The sequence below is a fragment of the Larimichthys crocea genome, chromosome III (genome assembly GCF_000972845.2).
Source record: "Larimichthys crocea isolate SSNF chromosome III, L_crocea_2.0, whole genome shotgun sequence".
NCBI lineage: Eukaryota > Metazoa > Chordata > Actinopteri > Sciaenidae > Larimichthys > Larimichthys crocea.
Window position 1 is genome coordinate 36,208,573 of NC_040013.1, and position 17,378 is coordinate 36,225,950.

The 17,378-nt window shown below is 40.2% G+C and overlaps 2 protein-coding genes across 5 annotated transcripts in view; one reads left to right on the forward strand and one right to left on the reverse strand.

Annotated features, from left to right (window-relative positions):
• msh3 (mutS homolog 3 (E. coli)) overlaps window positions 1-12,993 on the reverse strand; it is a 37,749-nt gene extending 24,756 nt beyond the window's left edge. For 3 of the 4 annotated variants that reach the window (XM_027278231.1, XM_010744856.3, XM_019264455.2), the window contains exons 1-13: window positions 12,734-12,993; window positions 12,525-12,645; window positions 12,033-12,310; window positions 11,019-11,243; window positions 10,156-10,272; window positions 9,947-10,064; window positions 9,714-9,853; window positions 9,191-9,357; window positions 4,925-5,034; window positions 4,652-4,766; window positions 4,135-4,219; window positions 3,134-3,243; window positions 1,372-1,504 (exon numbers count right to left, since the gene is read on the reverse strand). In XM_027278231.1, coding sequence (XP_027134032.1) covers window positions 1,372-1,504; window positions 3,134-3,243; window positions 4,135-4,219; window positions 4,652-4,766; window positions 4,925-5,034; window positions 9,191-9,357; window positions 9,714-9,853; window positions 9,947-10,064; window positions 10,156-10,272; window positions 11,019-11,243; window positions 12,033-12,310; window positions 12,525-12,645; window positions 12,734-12,859 — 1,845 coding nt within the window. In that variant the 5' untranslated portion in view covers window positions 12,860-12,993. The remainder of the gene's footprint in view (window positions 1-1,371; window positions 1,505-3,133; window positions 3,244-4,134; window positions 4,220-4,651; window positions 4,767-4,924; window positions 5,035-9,190; window positions 9,358-9,713; window positions 9,854-9,946; window positions 10,065-10,155; window positions 10,273-11,018; window positions 11,244-12,032; window positions 12,311-12,524; window positions 12,646-12,733) is intronic. The other variant, XM_019264454.2, reaches the window with a different exon arrangement.
• Window positions 12,994-14,150: 1,157 nt separating this feature from the next.
• LOC113745642 (lymphocyte antigen 6G-like) lies at window positions 14,151-15,703 on the forward strand. The gene is made up of 3 exons (XM_027277970.1): window positions 14,151-14,350; window positions 15,193-15,300; window positions 15,463-15,703. The coding sequence occupies exons 1-3, from the start codon at window positions 14,230-14,232 to the stop codon at window positions 15,615-15,617; spliced, it is 384 nt and encodes a 127-aa protein (XP_027133771.1). The 5' UTR covers window positions 14,151-14,229; the 3' UTR covers window positions 15,618-15,703.
• Window positions 15,704-17,378: the final 1,675 nt, after the last annotated feature.

Consider the following 17,378-nt stretch of genomic DNA (forward strand, 5'->3'; position numbering starts at 1 on the left):
CGATCCTGACATGAAGACTGAAATTGATCAGAAAGCAATGAGCATTAACAAACCAGAAATAACATTGAAATCATGTTCTCTGCATTCCTTTGTGTGCTGTGTTGTGTTGTGTTACTGGGGGGTTCTGTAAGCCAGCGAGATTAGATCACTAAATCTCATCTGCACTGATTACGACAGCCAAGCTTAAAGAGCAACGATTCATTAAAGCCAACATTCAGAGACACCAGTCATTAGCATCAGCCCAGACTGCTGAAGTCTTCACAATATGGCAGAAAGAAAAACATCCCCCTGCTGCTTTACTTCATTACACATGAGGAAAATGTCACTGAAACACAGATTTCACTTGATTTATCATCTTTAAAATAAGAGGACTCTGGCTCAGGTATAAAAGAAAAGTTGCAATTACTGTACTTGTTTTATTTTGTGTTAATATCATCTCCACGATATATAATGTAATATTGAAGCAGCTACTGTTTTATGTGTCCTCACGATCAATGGAGTGGCTTTAAAAATAGAACCGGTGATCATTTCAGATGAAAACAAATTAATGCTGCAAAATCAATGCTCTTCATGGAAATACCTCTAAAAAGGTGTTATATTTCAGATGATATTGACTTCATATTGCCATTAGGGATGTCACAGTATAGTACCAAGTCATGAAAGGTTAATGAGTCACACTGACAATGGTTTATGGTATTAATTAATGGTCCCCCATGTCAGCAGAGCCTGTGATGCTCTTTGATGAACCCAAACAGACAGTGACTGGAGACCATAAGCATGCCCTCTCTCCCATTATGTCAATGGAGCCATAAAGACACGGGCCATTACACACAGGCCCATTTATCTACAGATGGGCAAAATGACAATTAAGTCCCCCTTGTGTGGTGTGTGTGTGTGTGTTCAGTGACATTTGATCATTTTCTTGTCAAAAAGGAATCAGGAAGTTAAACATGAAACAAGACATCAAGCTCAGACCAGAGTTCCTCTCTCATCTCTGTACAACATACACACATGTGGGATGAAACCTTCTGACATTTCAAAAATGGGACCGATGGGAAATGAGATTGTGTCAGACAATCAGGTAAGTGCCACTGAGGTGACTGCTCCCTGTTGTTAATCAAGAAGCACACCATAAAATAGAGAGCGAGATGGGGGAGAGATAGAAAAGAGGCAGAGAGAAACTGAGAGAGGAAATTGTTTTGCTTTTCATTTTTATGCAAAATAAAAGAGGACCATCTTTTAACTGTGCCACTACGCCCACAGATCTTAGCTGAAGATGACAAGTAAAATGTTAACTGACAGCAACGATTACCAACTGTATCAAAATAAGTTGTGAAAAAAAAGGTTCATGGGGGCAGGAGGTGTTTTTACCTTTTTGTGGTATATGCTGCAGATGCCTCTCTCCAGGTCGGGCAGATGTGACAGCAGAGCTCTGATGGAATTTAAAGTGAGAGAGTGCGACTCCAGGATCTCCTGCACAGCATCCTGCCTCTCTGAGATCGACCTACGGGTTCATGGAAGAAAAGGAAAGGAGAGAAAGTAGATAGGAATGAAGGAAGGCAGAGAGTCAAAGAAATCAAAAAGGTTCAATCCCAGTAATCAGCAAAAGAAATTTGTCACTTGGAGTGCTAAATTGCTCGATTGAAATGTACTGTTTTTCAAAAAGATGCTCTGAACTTAGAACAAATAAGTAAAGATTTGCAAATGACTGGCTTCTTCTGTGATGTGCTGAGGTTTGCAAGTAGCCTAAACAACATCAAGGCAACCATCTATGTGTGTGGTATCTATATTGAGTTGAATCTCTTTGTGTTTACAGCATCTTTAGGGTATAATTTCTGGTAATTTATTAAATGTGTTTCACTGGACTATTGAGATGTGTGCATCAGTTCAAAAATAGATCAAACCTGAGCAGCATTTTAGTATTTTTTATAATGTGGCGGGACGAAAAATGAATAGGAGTATACGTAAACTGTTAACTCAAAAATGACATAAACGGTAAAAAATACACATTTATTCTGTGAGTTTGAACATCTGAAAAAAATGAACTGAAAAAAGCAGATAAGTCAAGCTTTGTTATGTAATACAATCAATCTCACACTCATGCATATGAGTGTTTGTGTCATGCTGCACCGTGTATCTCGGAATTAATGTGCCCTGGTGTAATCTGGGTTTTAGTCATGTTGAAATTCTGTAAAAGGAGCTATCTGTATAATCTGAGAGCACTGTGTGTGACCCACAGCTGTAATCCCTGCACTGTGCGAGGGAGAGGATGACTCGCACACACACACACACGCACAATCAATATATGGATACTGCAGAGAAGAGAACTGGAATAGTACTACAATATTAAATGTGAGACGTTGTTTGTAGCAGAGGTGCTGTGAGTCAGTTTCAGTGTTTTTATTTAAAGAGGTCGCCTCCAGAACACTTTTTATATTTTCACCCTGCAGTGTTTCTCAAAAAAGCAGCAACTGCTCTCTTAGGTGGAGAATAAGCATTTACATTAAAGGCTCTATAATACCTATAATAAACATTCATATCAAACAACAACATGCAATCATTGTGCTGTGTGCTTTCTGTCACGCTGAAACAACAATGCAAAGCTGCTCCTGGTCCTGTAGCGTGTAAGCCCAGTGTGGCCTATTTCGCACAAAGTTAGCCCTGCGAGGCAGTGCTTTCTCTTAAACTGTGTGTAAATCCTGCAGCCTGTCCTGGGTTTGACAGGCTAGAGCTTGTTTGATCAATTCAATTCAGCTTTTTAGTGTCATGCAAGAGGTAATTCTAACATCTCCAATCTAAATCTTGTATCATGTAATAGTAGTATTGCCCCATTCATGTCATTTAAAAATTACTGGAATAACCATTATCCTCACACAACCATCTTCAGTTGTCCCAAGAGCATAAACTTCTACCAGTCATCCCACATGACGTAAAAGCAGCATAAGCAGTGTCTGTCTGTGATGCTTAATTCAGGGAAAGAAAGTTCCCACATAATCCAGATAAACTCCTGGTGTTCAGACTTATTGTGTGTGTGTATTGTGTGGCACTGTGTAGCAGAATGACAAGATTAGAGAAAGAAACTGGATCAGTGCAGTTCAGCACTGTCGAGTTTCAACAGAGGTCTTCTACTCACTGTGCGTCTGTGAGTGGCTGGCTCACCCACTTCCTCATCAGTCTCCTCCCAAATGGAGTGCGAGTGTGATCCAACACCCACAGCAGACTGCCTTTCACACCACCATCTGTCTATCATTGAAAGAATGCACAAACACAGCTTACACCCACATCATTTAAATGAGCCAAATTTCAACAGGAAAAGAACAATATGATGTAACACACATGAGAGGTGAGCAGGAGATGGAAGCCACAAGTAGTCAGGTGAGGAGGCTTGAACTGAGCTCGAACTTTAGTGCCACGGCTGCAGTGGAGTCATGCCGACCTTTGAGGTGCACACAAACCTCACTAGTCACTGAACATTGTAAAAGATGTGCTGGAGTAATCAGGGCCGTCGTGACTTTATATAAAAAAAAAAGTATTTGCAGTGGAAGGTGGCTGTGTACCTGGTAAGCTGCATGACATTTCTAGTTGGCCAGCTGTCGACACTGTTAAGTGCTGAAAGTTTGCCAAAGTGGGAAATCTTAAGTAAAGCAGGTCAGTCTGCCTCCTCCCCCAGGCTTTTTTACAAAGACGGATGTAACAAACATTAAGTCCAAACTCCCAAATCATCACAATTCTGTTCAGCAGCCTCCCTCAACCTCAGTGATCTAGGCAGAGCAGTGCACTTAACACTTGGATTCAAGTCAGACATAAGTCACAAAAGTGAGGACTTAACTTAAAGCAGCTGATTTTGAAAGAGATTTAAAATCTTAAATGAAAAGCTAAGCAAATACTAAAGCAATGGAAACTCATCCTGAGGCAGATGTAAATGTCTGCACAAAATTTCAGGGCAATCCATCCAAAAGTTGCGACATTTCTCTTTACCAAGTCAAAGACAGAATGCAGATGTTTCTGTTTAGCAATTAGTATACGCTGGAGGGATTATTACAGTATGGCACAGTGTAAACCATTTATCATCCAGACAGACCTCATCCCTTCATTATGCTCGATCAGTGACTGCCAGCTGAGATGTTCCTTTACCTGATTGTTGAGGATTTCCAAGTTCCTGAGGGTGGCGGCACTGAGGATCATACCTTCTGAAGCACAGGACAGACGCCGAAATGAGCTGCATGGAGCACAAGGTCATAAATAACAGTTGATTGACAGTTGCATGATCAAATTATCTACGTAATGGAAATACTTTTAAAAATGTCTTTCAACTTCCTATTTTAAAAATGCTGTATTTTAAAGCCACACGTGTGAAAATAAGTTGCAATATGCACGGTGGTAAATAACTGTAAGGTATCAAAGAACCATCTTAACTTCCCAGAATCCAAGGTGTCATTATCAAATGATATTTTTGTTTATAATATATAATATAGTTATATAATTACATCTAACAGAAAAGCTCAAAATCTCACACATTAGTCAATAAAATTCAAAATAGTTGGCAATTATTTTTATGTTAGTCAAGTGCTCGATTAAATGACTCAGCATTTCAGTTCTACCCACAATTTGAAAGACTAATGGACATACAACAAAATGTGTTTGCATGTACCTTTCACTCCTGAGAACTCTTTCTAAGTAAAATTCTTGGAGGTACTGGATGAGCGGCCCCAGACAGCAAATTACTGGGCTATCCAGGGACGCTACAGTTGACAGGGAGCGAGAGTCTGGAGGACAGACACACAAACATGTCACATATAAACAGAGCCAGTGCTTTACAGCTGAATGGCTGTCTTGGTCTCAATAATATTTTACATAACTAAAGGGAGTAAAAGTGTAAAAGACTGAAAAGAAAAGACGCATGCAACGTCACAAACAAACACACCTTTCTCCTGGGTGTGGCAGTAAAACTCTGTGACTGTGTTCATTGCAGAGGCAAACTCAAACTGAGCGCTGTCCCTCTTCTCAACTCTCACTCGGTCATCAGCCTGAGCACTGGAGAGGAACAACATGACAGCATTGATACAAGAGGTCAGTGATGCTTGTGACTGCAGAGACAGAAGGAAACGCAGCATCCGATATCTGATCATTTTCCTGCCTGTGAGAACAAATGAGATACAGAAGCACTGCGTGTTCTAGCCGTCCTTTTGTTCAGCCAGACTCTATGGACACACACGTGCAAACCTCAGTCACATACACGCAAACACGAACAGTTTCCCTGCAGCTCCCTGTTGTGCCATCACACCTCCCTATTGCTCCATTCACTGTCTCGGCATTGCTGCTTTCAAGGACTCAATTGCTTTGTCTGCTCTGTTGTTGCCAGGGCAACCAAGGTAAACACGTGGCTACGGACGCAGTGCTGGAGCATTTTCTATCTTCCATTTTCTACTGTAATGCTTGCACGCACGCACACACACACACACACACACACACACACACACACAGAAGAATAATTATCGTTCACTTCAGTCCACTGGTCGAACTGGGAACAATGATTGCATAAAACTGATCAATAGACCGCATATTGTGCCAGCAGTGCAACTGGGACCATTAATCATTTAACCAGTCAATTCAACCGTATTATGAGGTTTACAAGAACAGCGTCAATTGCTAGTATTGATCCGGGGATAGAGAGGTGTAGTGTAGCGTTTCAGCAAAAATATCAGTCTCATGGTGGCGCTGGACGAAAGGTGAAGGAATCACAGTCAGTAGGATTCACCTTCTGGGGACCATGAATATTAGCATTGCTTAACAGCAGTGTGTCTTTCCGAAAAAGTATCCCCACCACTCTGGACAATATTCTGTCAACAGTTTCAAAGTAGTTTCATTGAATACTGTTCATGCCATTTCTGGAAGGAGCACTGAACTCCATTCATCTCTGTTGTATTGGGGTGGTAACATGTGGGAAAATAGGATTCTTCTTTTGTATTTGAGGTTTAGACAAGCGACAGATGTGCATGGATGGGTGCTTCACATGAAAAAAGTGATGTACCACGTCTTGAGAAATTAATTTTTGCACACTTAGCGTACGGTGATAAAAAATCAAAAGGTCAATAGGTTAATATGTCCAACAGATTAAGGCGCTTAATCGGTATCTATAGCTGCAGGGTGAACACAAAACGCTCTGAGAGTGGCCATAAAATCTACACACATGTACATTTGTGTGTGTGTACTTGTGTGGATCTATCCTGATGCATGGCTGCTGCCTTACCATTTACCCTGGATGTAATATTAACTTCCAAGACTGTCAGTCATCGACTTAAAATCTTAGGAAAAGTGAGAAAGCAAGAACATTTGTGTTGACAGTATCAGCCTGTGAGCTTTTCAGCTGCTTTAATCCTGTTCACTCTCTGATCCTGACTCATGACTCCGGGATGTGGATGAGTAAAGCAACTAATACTGCACCTAGCTACTACCAACCTCCCAGGGACTCATTACCCGCCGCTCCATGGACACACATAAATCCCGTTGCCAGGGGGCCCGTCTCGTCAGCCCACCCCAGAGACAAAGAGGCTGTTGAGCTAACGTCAGCGGCCATAAAAATCCCCTGTTTTAAATGTTCACCTGGGTGGGTCTTGCTTTTGTATTTTTTAATGTGTTGGAGTGACATTACTGTGATGTCACTAGAACATCTATTTCAGATCCATTTGTGCATTTTAAGAGTCTCAGTCTGATGAATCGCAAAATCACCTAGAAAAATATCTTGAGAGGTCGCCAACAGTAGTGATCTATAATGCGCCTGGCATAGCTGAGTATTGTATGTGATAAATTTTCTGTCTGAGCTGAACAGACAAAGCTGCCCTGTCTTTTGTACTATACAGGTTGCAAATTGAGTCTTGTCTTCAGTGAGCACAACGCTAGAGAGCAGTGCTGTTCAAACACAATAATTGGACTGGCCATTATAAGCCGATCTCCACAATAATCACGGACAGCTGAGAAAAAAGGAGGAGGGGGGGTAGGAGAAAGAAAGAGATGAACGAATACAAATGAACCACATTTTCCAGAATCAAAATTAAACTGAGAGGGGGGAAAAAATTAAAAAGGAAGAAAATAGCCGCTGGAATTTAAAAAGGTGAAAAATTAGAAATGTGCACCATTGAACAGTCAAATACAAAAGAGGCAGAGAGTAACAGACATCCTTCCCATTTATCCAACCATCCCCTTCTAATCAAATCCTCTCCACTCCCTCGTTTCATTTTCACAGCATAATGCAATCACAGGCAGCCTCCAGAGGAACCCATCCCCACTGGAGTGAACATGCTGGGTGCAGACTGTCAGCAAAGATGAGACGAATGGTGGCAACAGGTTTCTGGAACACATCAGTTCGACGTCATTGTCGCTGACCGCGTAGTTAGTCAGCCAATGAACAAAAAAAACAAACAGTTTCACTCCATCTCGATCTTTCATACAGCAGCCTTCATGTATGAAGCACTTAACCATAGTCAGTGTGCTTCCTACGGTAAGCAGCGGTTAGTGCATCCCCAGTTGGGAGAAGCAGACCAAACGAAAAGGCTGCCTGACATCACACAGCAAACTCTTAGATATTTTGAAGTGAACTTTTCGAACTGTTTTATGTGGCCAAGGTTTTATATGTGTTTTACTGCTGACCCTGTCCTCTACAGTGCACAACTCTGCTTCTGTCCCTGTCGGATTCTCGAAACTGGGGTCACACTGACTATCGTCTACTGTAAGTAACAGACTAGCTATGGATAAGTATCTTATACAGCACCACTTCAAAATACCTTAACTATAACTTTAAATAGAGGACTGCTTTGGCATCAGAAAGTCAGCTAAAGCTCATTAGTCCAACATAAAAGTTGACGACTCCCTATTGTACCTCCCGTGCTTCTGCTGAGCTAATCACTTAGATTATTTGACTACTGCCACATTTCTACAACAATGATTAATAATTTCTATAATGTAGACAGGTACACACATGTACATTAAAAGAGGTTTTGCTTGCTGTACTAATTCCTCCTGTTCATACTGGCCATTAAAAGACCCCACAGCCCCTGTTCTGTGTAAAAATGTATTTAAGTCTTTTTAGGACTCCCTAAAATGTTTCCCTGCTGAGATGCAGTTGACAAACAATGATAATAAGAGGATATTTTGTACTGTATAAACTGTAACCTGGGAAGATAATCACATAATCTGACAAATTAAGTCATATTAGCTTTCGATAAACTTTTAAATACATTTTAGCACAGAACAAGGATAGTGATTTTCACCCTAATCACCTGAAAGCACACAACAAAAGGATTGTCTAAAGCAGGAATGATTCCAGCGAGCAAAACCTGTTTTAATGTTCATAAGGGCCCTGGACTGTTATCTAAAGACAGTCTGTCCTTTAATTGTCCTTGGATTCCAACATCTAGATCTCAACTTTACTACCTACCTAACATTTTTCACAATGGGGTGGATAATATCATTCTGAATGTTTATTCACTACTTACTTGGGGTAAAAGCATCACATACCTGTTATGTTGCCAATGTTGTAAATGTTATGCAGGATGTGCTTCACACATAAATCACTTTGCTAGTTTGTAGTCCTTTCTCAGCGTCAACACACACATATTTGTCACACAAAGCATAGATGTGAGCACAAAGATTGATTTCACATATGTGTCTCTATGTACAAAAACTAAGACAAACTTCTTTACCCCAGTAACTATAGTTTGCTCCAGTGGACTTCCACACACCTGCTTTGGAAAAATAACGATGGACTTTATTTCTTTGACCCTTGAGAAAGTTGTAAAGGCTCACAAACACATTTATTAGACTCTGCTGGGGCTTCCAGTCCACTTTTATTAACTTTTTTTTCACCATTTATAGCCACATCATGTGTTTAACTCAATACAGGATCTTACAAATATTTTTCCTTGTAAAATAAGTATTAGGAAAGTCAGGCTACGAAGGTTTAAAATAAAAAAGCCTTGGTTGCACCCTTTTTAACAACTTACATTGATTTCCTCATCCAGACTGAGTACAGAGAGCTCCACACGAAACAACTGTCTACAGTACCTGCTGGGTGAAATCTAAACACAGTCCCTCAGAATGAAACTCACTCAAACAGACACACACACGCACACACACTTTTGTAAATGTAGTAAATGGATTCAGACTGCCCCCTAGTGCCCTGACAGCAGATTACCTGGCATTGGTGATGCTTTGCAGGAGTCTGAGGGTTTCTTCAGAGAGGTTAGAAGGGATCAGAATCTCCACAGGGTTGATCTTTAAGACACGACTCTCCACCTCAGAGCGAGACGGCCCATCAGGGAAACAGTCCAGTAATACGTCTCCTGTGCTGGGCTGAACCGCCTACATACACAAATACATGCGTGAAATGAATTTCAGGGGTCTGTCAGTAGTCAAAATCTGTGACTACTAATACAAACATACTGGTAACATTATTTGCCAATAAAGCCATTAGAATTTAGATGTATCGATTGTCGTAATAATGACCCAATTCTTCTCCACAGACAGGATTATGGCACATCATCGACTACAGAGTGAGAGTATATTTAAAAGAGATGGTAGAGAGATAACATTCAAATAAGCTGGTACTTAATTAGTTACATAAAAATACACAAAATCTGCTTCAAACGGTCCACCCTGATAAGCAAGTTGCTTGAATGCATCTGTAGCTTTTATGACTCAGTACTCATCAGACTCACCACCATCCCTACAGTGAGCTGCTTCTTTAGTTTGTCCCAGTTCTCACTGATACAAAGCAGGAAGCTGTCAGGTGGGTCCAACATCAAATCACCAGAGGCCCCCTCTTCCACATCCCCCAGTCTGCAGACCGGGTTCACATCTCAAAAAAAGACTGTCAAGGACAGCACTTATAGAAGAACTGTTTTAAGGACACACACACACACACACACACACACACAGTCTGTAAGGATACCCTCTCCCACTAAAGTGGACTTGGTGTATAGAGCACTGAGCTGACGAGTGAACAGAGCGTTCTTATTTGCCCCTGAGGCCTTGATTGCAGACGTCTCTGTCTGCTTAACCACGCCAACCTAGAAATGAAAGACAATAATGTAGAGCTAAGAAACAAAATGACAGTACACAACCTGGAAAATCAAACAATGCGCAAGATACATTTCATACCTTGTGTCCATGAGACACCAACCGTCTGACATGGACAAACAAACGGTGTGTGGGGATGCTGCACGTCATGAAGTTGTGATCCAGATGACAGGTGATATTGAGCTCCTTTGCAGCAATCTGTCCACACACAAAGATGTCAAGAAAATCTGTGCTGCCTTAATGGATAATTGAAAGTAGCGTATATAACATTTTGATTTAGAATAAAGTGTGCGTGAAAGTTTGATTTCATCTGAGTATTCACGGTAATAGTCAGATAACAATATACTTTGACACCAGTGTTTACATATAGAGAAATCAAATATGAAATCCTCTGGCACACTTGTTCCCAAACTATGGTATGTGTACCACTTCTCTCTAGTTGTACGTGGAAGAACCGATGAAATCGTTTCTAAAAATGTACAGTGTTTTTCTGTAACATATTGTTTCAATATCAGGCGGCTATGTAGTCACGAGCCAAGATGTAAGTGGAGGTACAGTATAATGAATGTTTCAAAAACACTGCAATCGTGGCTCTAATAGGAAGACATGTTCAGATCTTATACACCAAATTAGTTCTTAGCTTCTTGAACAAGTTTCATCCAGGATTCAACAATAAATAATCTTTTTATTAGGAATAAACCTGCCTCTTCGTAGACTGTCTGTAGTGGAATAGCCACCACTACTGTATTTTGACGTCTGTCATAATGATGGTACCTGGAGAGCTTGATATTTTCTGAACAAACATACTAAGACAAAAACACTGACACAATTTCATTATTAAGTTAGATACAGTATGCACCATGACTTTCATCCAGCAACATATTTGATATCTTGGATTGATACAGTTCATTCGCTTCCTGCATCAGATGCTTTTCAGTTCTCACCTCTGCATCCTCTCCAAAGAACCTGTATTTGTAACCACACTCCACAGCCAGCAACGCATCCTGATGCTGCTGTTTCAGCTGGATGACCTGCTGTTCCAGGGGAGTGTACACGCTCTTTGAGCGTCTAGAGGGGGCGCTAGAGTCTAACGGAGGACTCTGCTCTGCAGTCCTTCCTCCTCTTCCTCGTCTTCCTCCTGACTTGCCAAACTGAGTGAAGCCAAATACCTGCATAAGCAACCAAAAATAAATCATACAAATTCATACTTTGAGTGGGGATACTGTTGATACTGAAAAGACAAAGGTTTTAGTTCTCCATTTCTCTAAAAACTCACTTCATGCAAAATGTATTTTCCCATACAAGTTCAATCAATTGTCTTTTATAATACCTAACTGCTTAAAAATTCAGTGAACACTACTTGACATATAATCACATGTGCACATGCTTAGCAAGAGGGAATAACAAAACTCAAACTCTCTGAAAAGAAGAAGCTCTTCAGCACTTTACACAACTCAAACTCTTGTGGGTAAGACCACATTGACCCTAAACACCAATTCCTAAAACGCTGTGACACCGCAAATCTTTTAACACCTATATTCAGTTGAATATGGTAAAGGACAACTAATTTTCTGTTAAAACTGGGAAACTTTATTGTGTTTTTTGTAAATATTTTGTAATCATGACTGGGTATGAAAGGAGCATCTTCAAAAAGATGTTCAGTTTAAATATCACGTCTTTCTACCGTATTCTCTTGAATATAGGTTTTAAAGGACTTGAAAATCAATGTATTGTGTTTTTATTCACATTTTACACAGTGCCCCAACTATTTTGGAATCAGGGTTTTATATGTGGAAATTGAGTTTTTGTTCGCCCTCCTCAAAAGGTCAGAGGTCAGTGTCAGCTCCTCTGGTGTTGCTTGGCTCATGGATACTTTAGCAGGGCCTTAACCTTCATCCTTAGGCTGCCCAAGCTACTGATGATAGTGATGTGAGGGAGTCAACATTGACATTGTGCACCTGTTTTGTAGCAGCTTTTTCTCCGACCTCCTCCTCTTCATCTTCCTGCTCCTCCTGAGGTTTTGTATCATCGCTGTGTTTATTTGAAACGCTCCGAAGAGGCCCAACATTGCTTCCGTGCTCACAGATTTTACTGCTCGCACCATCTGTCTTCTTTTCATCCCACTGAGGATCACTGCGCCCGACGTTGGGATCGGCCGAACAGGTGAAGCCTTTCAGCTTCTCCAAGGTGGAGGAGCAGAGGCCGCCTGCTCCGCGGCTTGATTTTAGCATTGTGTCTGAAGAGAGAGTCAAAGTTTGATTATTAGATATATGAACCCACACAGCCAGTTAAATCTCCAGTTTTTGTCTGGCATCACAAGCAGCTCCACCATCTGTAGAAATGTGACGCTTTAGGAAGCTGGCCATGTGTGTGTGTGTGTGGGTGACCTGTGCTGAGAAGGCTGAGAAGGAATCAGTGTATTTTTTTGTGCGAGGTTGACACACACTCACGTTTATCGGTATGACATGAAGAGGGCTCACAGTCCAAATCCTCCACCTGCTGGTGTTGTGGGGAAAGCTTGGCTCGTTTTGTTGGCAGTCCAAAGTCATCTTCATCAGGGGAAAGTTTCTGCTGCAGGACAGAGACAGTTCAGGTTTAGTAATGATCACTGTGTGATGCATGTGATCTGATCGTGTGTGTGTGATGTGTTACACCTCACCTTGCTTCTTAAAGGCTGGTGCTGAGCAGGACACTGAGTGTTGGATGCACTGCTGCTGCTCAGTCCTCCAAAGTACCTGCTGATGGAGGGCTGAGTGCTGCTGGATTTCTTCAGAGGCTTTGGCATCTTTTAATTCATGTTGAATAAATGTATAAAAGTCTGTGCACATACGAAATTAAATGAGGCTCTTTGGCTGCCCGGCTTTTCAAAACATAGCGGCGCATGTGGTGAGATCACCCAGGCGCGTGGATGACGTAAGTAGCGTCAAGTCAAACAGAAGATTAGAAGGGTTTCCGGTTACATTTTTCAAAATAAAATCTACCAGCTTTATTTTTCAGAGAAGAAAGTTGTTTCAGTTTAATCATCAAGCTGATCTTCTCTTGTACAACATGCTTTCGACATGCTTTTTAGTCATCTTGTCACGCTTTTATTTAGAAAGTTACTAAAGTACTTCCGGTCCCATAATGTGTGAAACTGAGCTGCAAACATACATAAATAATAACAACGTCAAAAAAAAAAAAAGAAAAGATATTATTCTATTATATTCCACTGAAAGATCAAGTGATAACTATGACAGATAATGTAATAATATTTCAAAATATTCCAGAAACATAATATAGCTGATTTGTTTTGGTTTGTTTTCTTGTTCCCACAAGAAGGCAAGATAGATGTTAAAGGTTTGACAAAAATATAGCCTTTTATGTATTGATGATTAATAATGAATTTAGTAGCATCAAGTTTTCAGATGATTGTATGCCAAAGACACTTTTTATCTTTTTATTTTTATTTTATTTTATTTATTTTACTTTTTCTTTTTTCTTTTTTGCGGTAAACTCATGTCACTCTCTGGTTGGCATGGCCAAAAGCTAACCAATAAATCTTTGGTCATTAAAAGTTAAAAAAGTTAAAAGTAAAAGTTTAGTCATTGCTTGGTCAAAGTTTTCCATTTGGCTTAAACTTCTCTAATTCAGTTCCATATGTCCACTCTGTTTCTGACTTTTATTTTAATTCAGAGTCTTATTTGTTCATGTGATGCGCATGAGTACGTGCATTGTTTGTAGTGTTTGCAGATTTAGACCTCCAGAATTAGAACTTGAAGGAAGTGAAACTGTTTGCTTCTGTTATTTGTTGAGACAGCTAATGAGGGCAGAGGTGAAAAATAAAAGCTTTGGTACTACTACTACTACTACTAAATTCATCACATTAAAAAAATACTGCTATTAAAGACAATCTAATAGGCTATATAAAAGCGTTAAATTCCTCTCAGGGATAATGAGATTACTTTAGGGCCAACAGTATTCAGGTCACTGGGAGGTTGTTTTGTGGAGAAATGCAAATGTTCAAGACCCGGAAGACAGGGACGGACTGGCATTCTGGCATACCGTGCATTTGCATTTGGGTGGGGGGGTTGTGGGCTGCTCTGGTCCAAAATGCCAGGGCCGATTTTTTGTCCCAGTCCGCCCATGCCGGAAGACTAGATTGGGAAGGAGTTGGAGATGAAAGAGGAAGTGCTCTTTCCAGTTTGCCTTTTCAACGAAACGTTTCTCTGTCTGCTTTTCTCTCGATTCATGATGCAGCTTTCTGGAGCTCTGATCTTGTTTATGAGCCTGACTACAGGTAAGAACAGCTTTCAAGTTATGACTATGTGCTTTGAGTGAACATTGAACTTGAACTTGAAGAAATTTGTTGATGTTTAAAGGTTGTTATGAAAAGTTGTAAAGCAGGGGTGTCCAAACTTTTTTTTTAAAGAGGGCCAGATTTGACAATGTGAAGATTCATTCTTAACATGACTTATTATGAGTAATGCAAAGTCTGTTAACATTTAAGTTTAAAACGTATCACTCTTACTCTTGTCTTTCACAAATACATTCAGAAAGTAATATTTTGTGTCATCCCCGGGCCATACTTTGGACATCCCTGCTGTAAAGGAAGTAGTTTCAGAAATTTAGAGTAAAAGGTTAACATTTTGGTGAATATGTTTATCTGCTAGATTAATACCATTTTTATGTTTGTCATCACATAAGGCTACAGACAGCAGTTGGTTAGCACAGCTGAGCACAAAACAGTAATTAATACATTATCTCTATTGTTTAACCCTTGCAAACCCTTTAGACCTCACTGTCAAACAGTTTTTTCAGTCTTCGCTGCTAAACCTCATGGTGAAAATATGTCAATAAACAAAATATCGTATTACCCAAAAAGAGAACTTACATTAATTCAGTCAGTAGTTCACTATTTTTAGGCAAGAGCTTTTGTTTCCCATGTTGCTCCCCTTAGTTTCTGTCACCTCCCTGCTTAGCTATCCCATAAAGGCTCCCGAAATGATAATACAGAATAATTCAACTATAAAATGTCAAACTATTAAGAGAAGAGAAAACTGCCCCACTATTTGTGATGAGTGAGTAACAGTTCAACATAATATCTTGATCTGCTGTCTGGTGTTGTGTGTCTCTGTATAGCATGTGGATTAAGATGCTACACATGCACAGCCGCCGATCCTAAATCCTGCACAGACACCAAATCCTGTCCTGTGATCTTCAACCGTTGTTTTTCTCTCAGAGTAGACGGTAAGTTTTTCTGTCACATTAGAGATTTCCTTATTGAGAAGCACACATACAAAAACCAGCTGATGCAATATGTTGCTGCTCTGAATACCTGGTGGCTATTTTACACATCAAAATATGATTTTGTGAAGTGGTTTCTGAGAGTTATCTCATTGTATTTTGCAGGTTATGACGTGGTTACAAAGGGCTGCCAAACCAGCATAGCGTGTGTTGGTGCCGTGAAATGCTGTGAAGGGAACTTGTGTAACAGTGCCAAACCCACTGGTTCCAGTGTCATCCTCCTGTTTGCATCCTCAGCCATCATCACACTCTTTCTATAAGGCACTGAAAATTCCATGCTGTACTTTTTCGGACCCAGTTTGTACAACTAAAGAATAATAAACAATGATTTTGTTCTGAAAAAATATTTCTACATAAGTGAGATGGCATTTACATTTACATTTCAAATCTATTCTGACTTGCTGAGTTTGGATTGGGTTATCTGGTGCTGGCATTTGCCTTAATTCAAATAAATGCAAATCTATTCTGACTTGTTGAGTTTGGATTGGGTTATCTGGTGCTGGCATTTGCCTTAATTCAAATAAATGCCACACACGACTCAATTTTATCAAAGTTAGGTAGAGCAATATACATGGGACATATCTGTTTCAGGACCTCCAGTATGCTGAAACACTTACACATACATAAACATCTTATTTTAAATGTCAGTGTTTTGGTTTACATGACAGTATATACTCAGCTTTACTGTATCTCAGGACACTCCACTGATAACAATAGTGCTCCATTCAATACAATACAGACTTATAGTCTCAGAATAATCATTAGCCCCAACACCAAGGGACTAACTCGCTTTAAAGTAACTCATTGTTGGTCAGAGTGTGATATTTTTTAAACAAGAGTTTCTAACAGTGTGCCAGTGTTTCAGTAGTAAAAATAAAATATATAAATATATATGCATACATTGGTGTAGCATACAGGCAGTACTCGAGTTGAGGGGGGATGGGGGGGCATCCCCCCTGGGGGGAAAATGGTCAAAATCATCCCTCTTCTAAAATGGTCATCCCTTCTTCCATCCCTTATGGCATTTTATCAATGCATGTGAAAATTACTTATATTTAACACTAGAAATAGAATTACCATTCGACATTTAGGGGGGCTTTATGACAATCAGTCTATTACCTATGTTAGCGGTTTTCAAAGTGTGAGGCGCGCCAGAGGACTTCAGGGGAGAGGCGGCGGGGGAAAAAATCAAAATATATCTTACAAAGATTTGTGTCTCATCACTGTGCGATGAAAACTCGGCGAGCTAGCCCCCAAAGAGTAGCAAAAAAATCCACAAAATGACACAGTATGTCTGATCTTTGCTGTTTGTGTCAAAAGTTCTATTTCAGCGAAGAAACGCTGCTAATGTCTCTGCTTTAGTTTGAATCAGTCAATGAAGCTCCTGGTTGTTACATAAAGACAAAGAGGCTTTGACAGTGAAGTGTGACCTCTTGCTGCGATATACTACCTTTGGGTTTACTTCATTCTAGATCGTCATTGGTGGGTCAAAGGTGAATGTGGGCGGTACTAATAGATTCTCCTGACTCTGATTGGTCGACAGGTGACAGGTGTCAATCATCCACACTCTGTGTTGTTTTAGCCTTAGCAGCACCTCTAGCTGCTTCCTGCTGCTTCATATTCTTTAATACCGCTTGTTTCAAACATCGCGTCGTCTTTCTCTGTCTGCTTTTCTCTCGATTCATGATGCAGCTTTCTGGAGCTCTGATCTTGTTTATGAGCCTGACTACAGGTAAGAACAGCTTTCAAGTTATGACTATGTGCTTTGAGTGAACATTGAACTTGAACTTGAAGAAATTTGTTGATGTTTAAAGGTTGTTATGAAAAGTTGTAAAGCAGGGGTGTCCAAACTTATTTTTTTTAAAGAGGGCCAGATTTGACAATGTGAAGATTCATTCTAACATGACTTATTAGAGTAATGCAAAGTCTGTTAACATTTAAGTTTAAAACGTATCACTCTTGCTCTTGTCTTTCACAAATACATTCAGAAAGTAATATTTTGTGTCATCCCCGGGCCATAC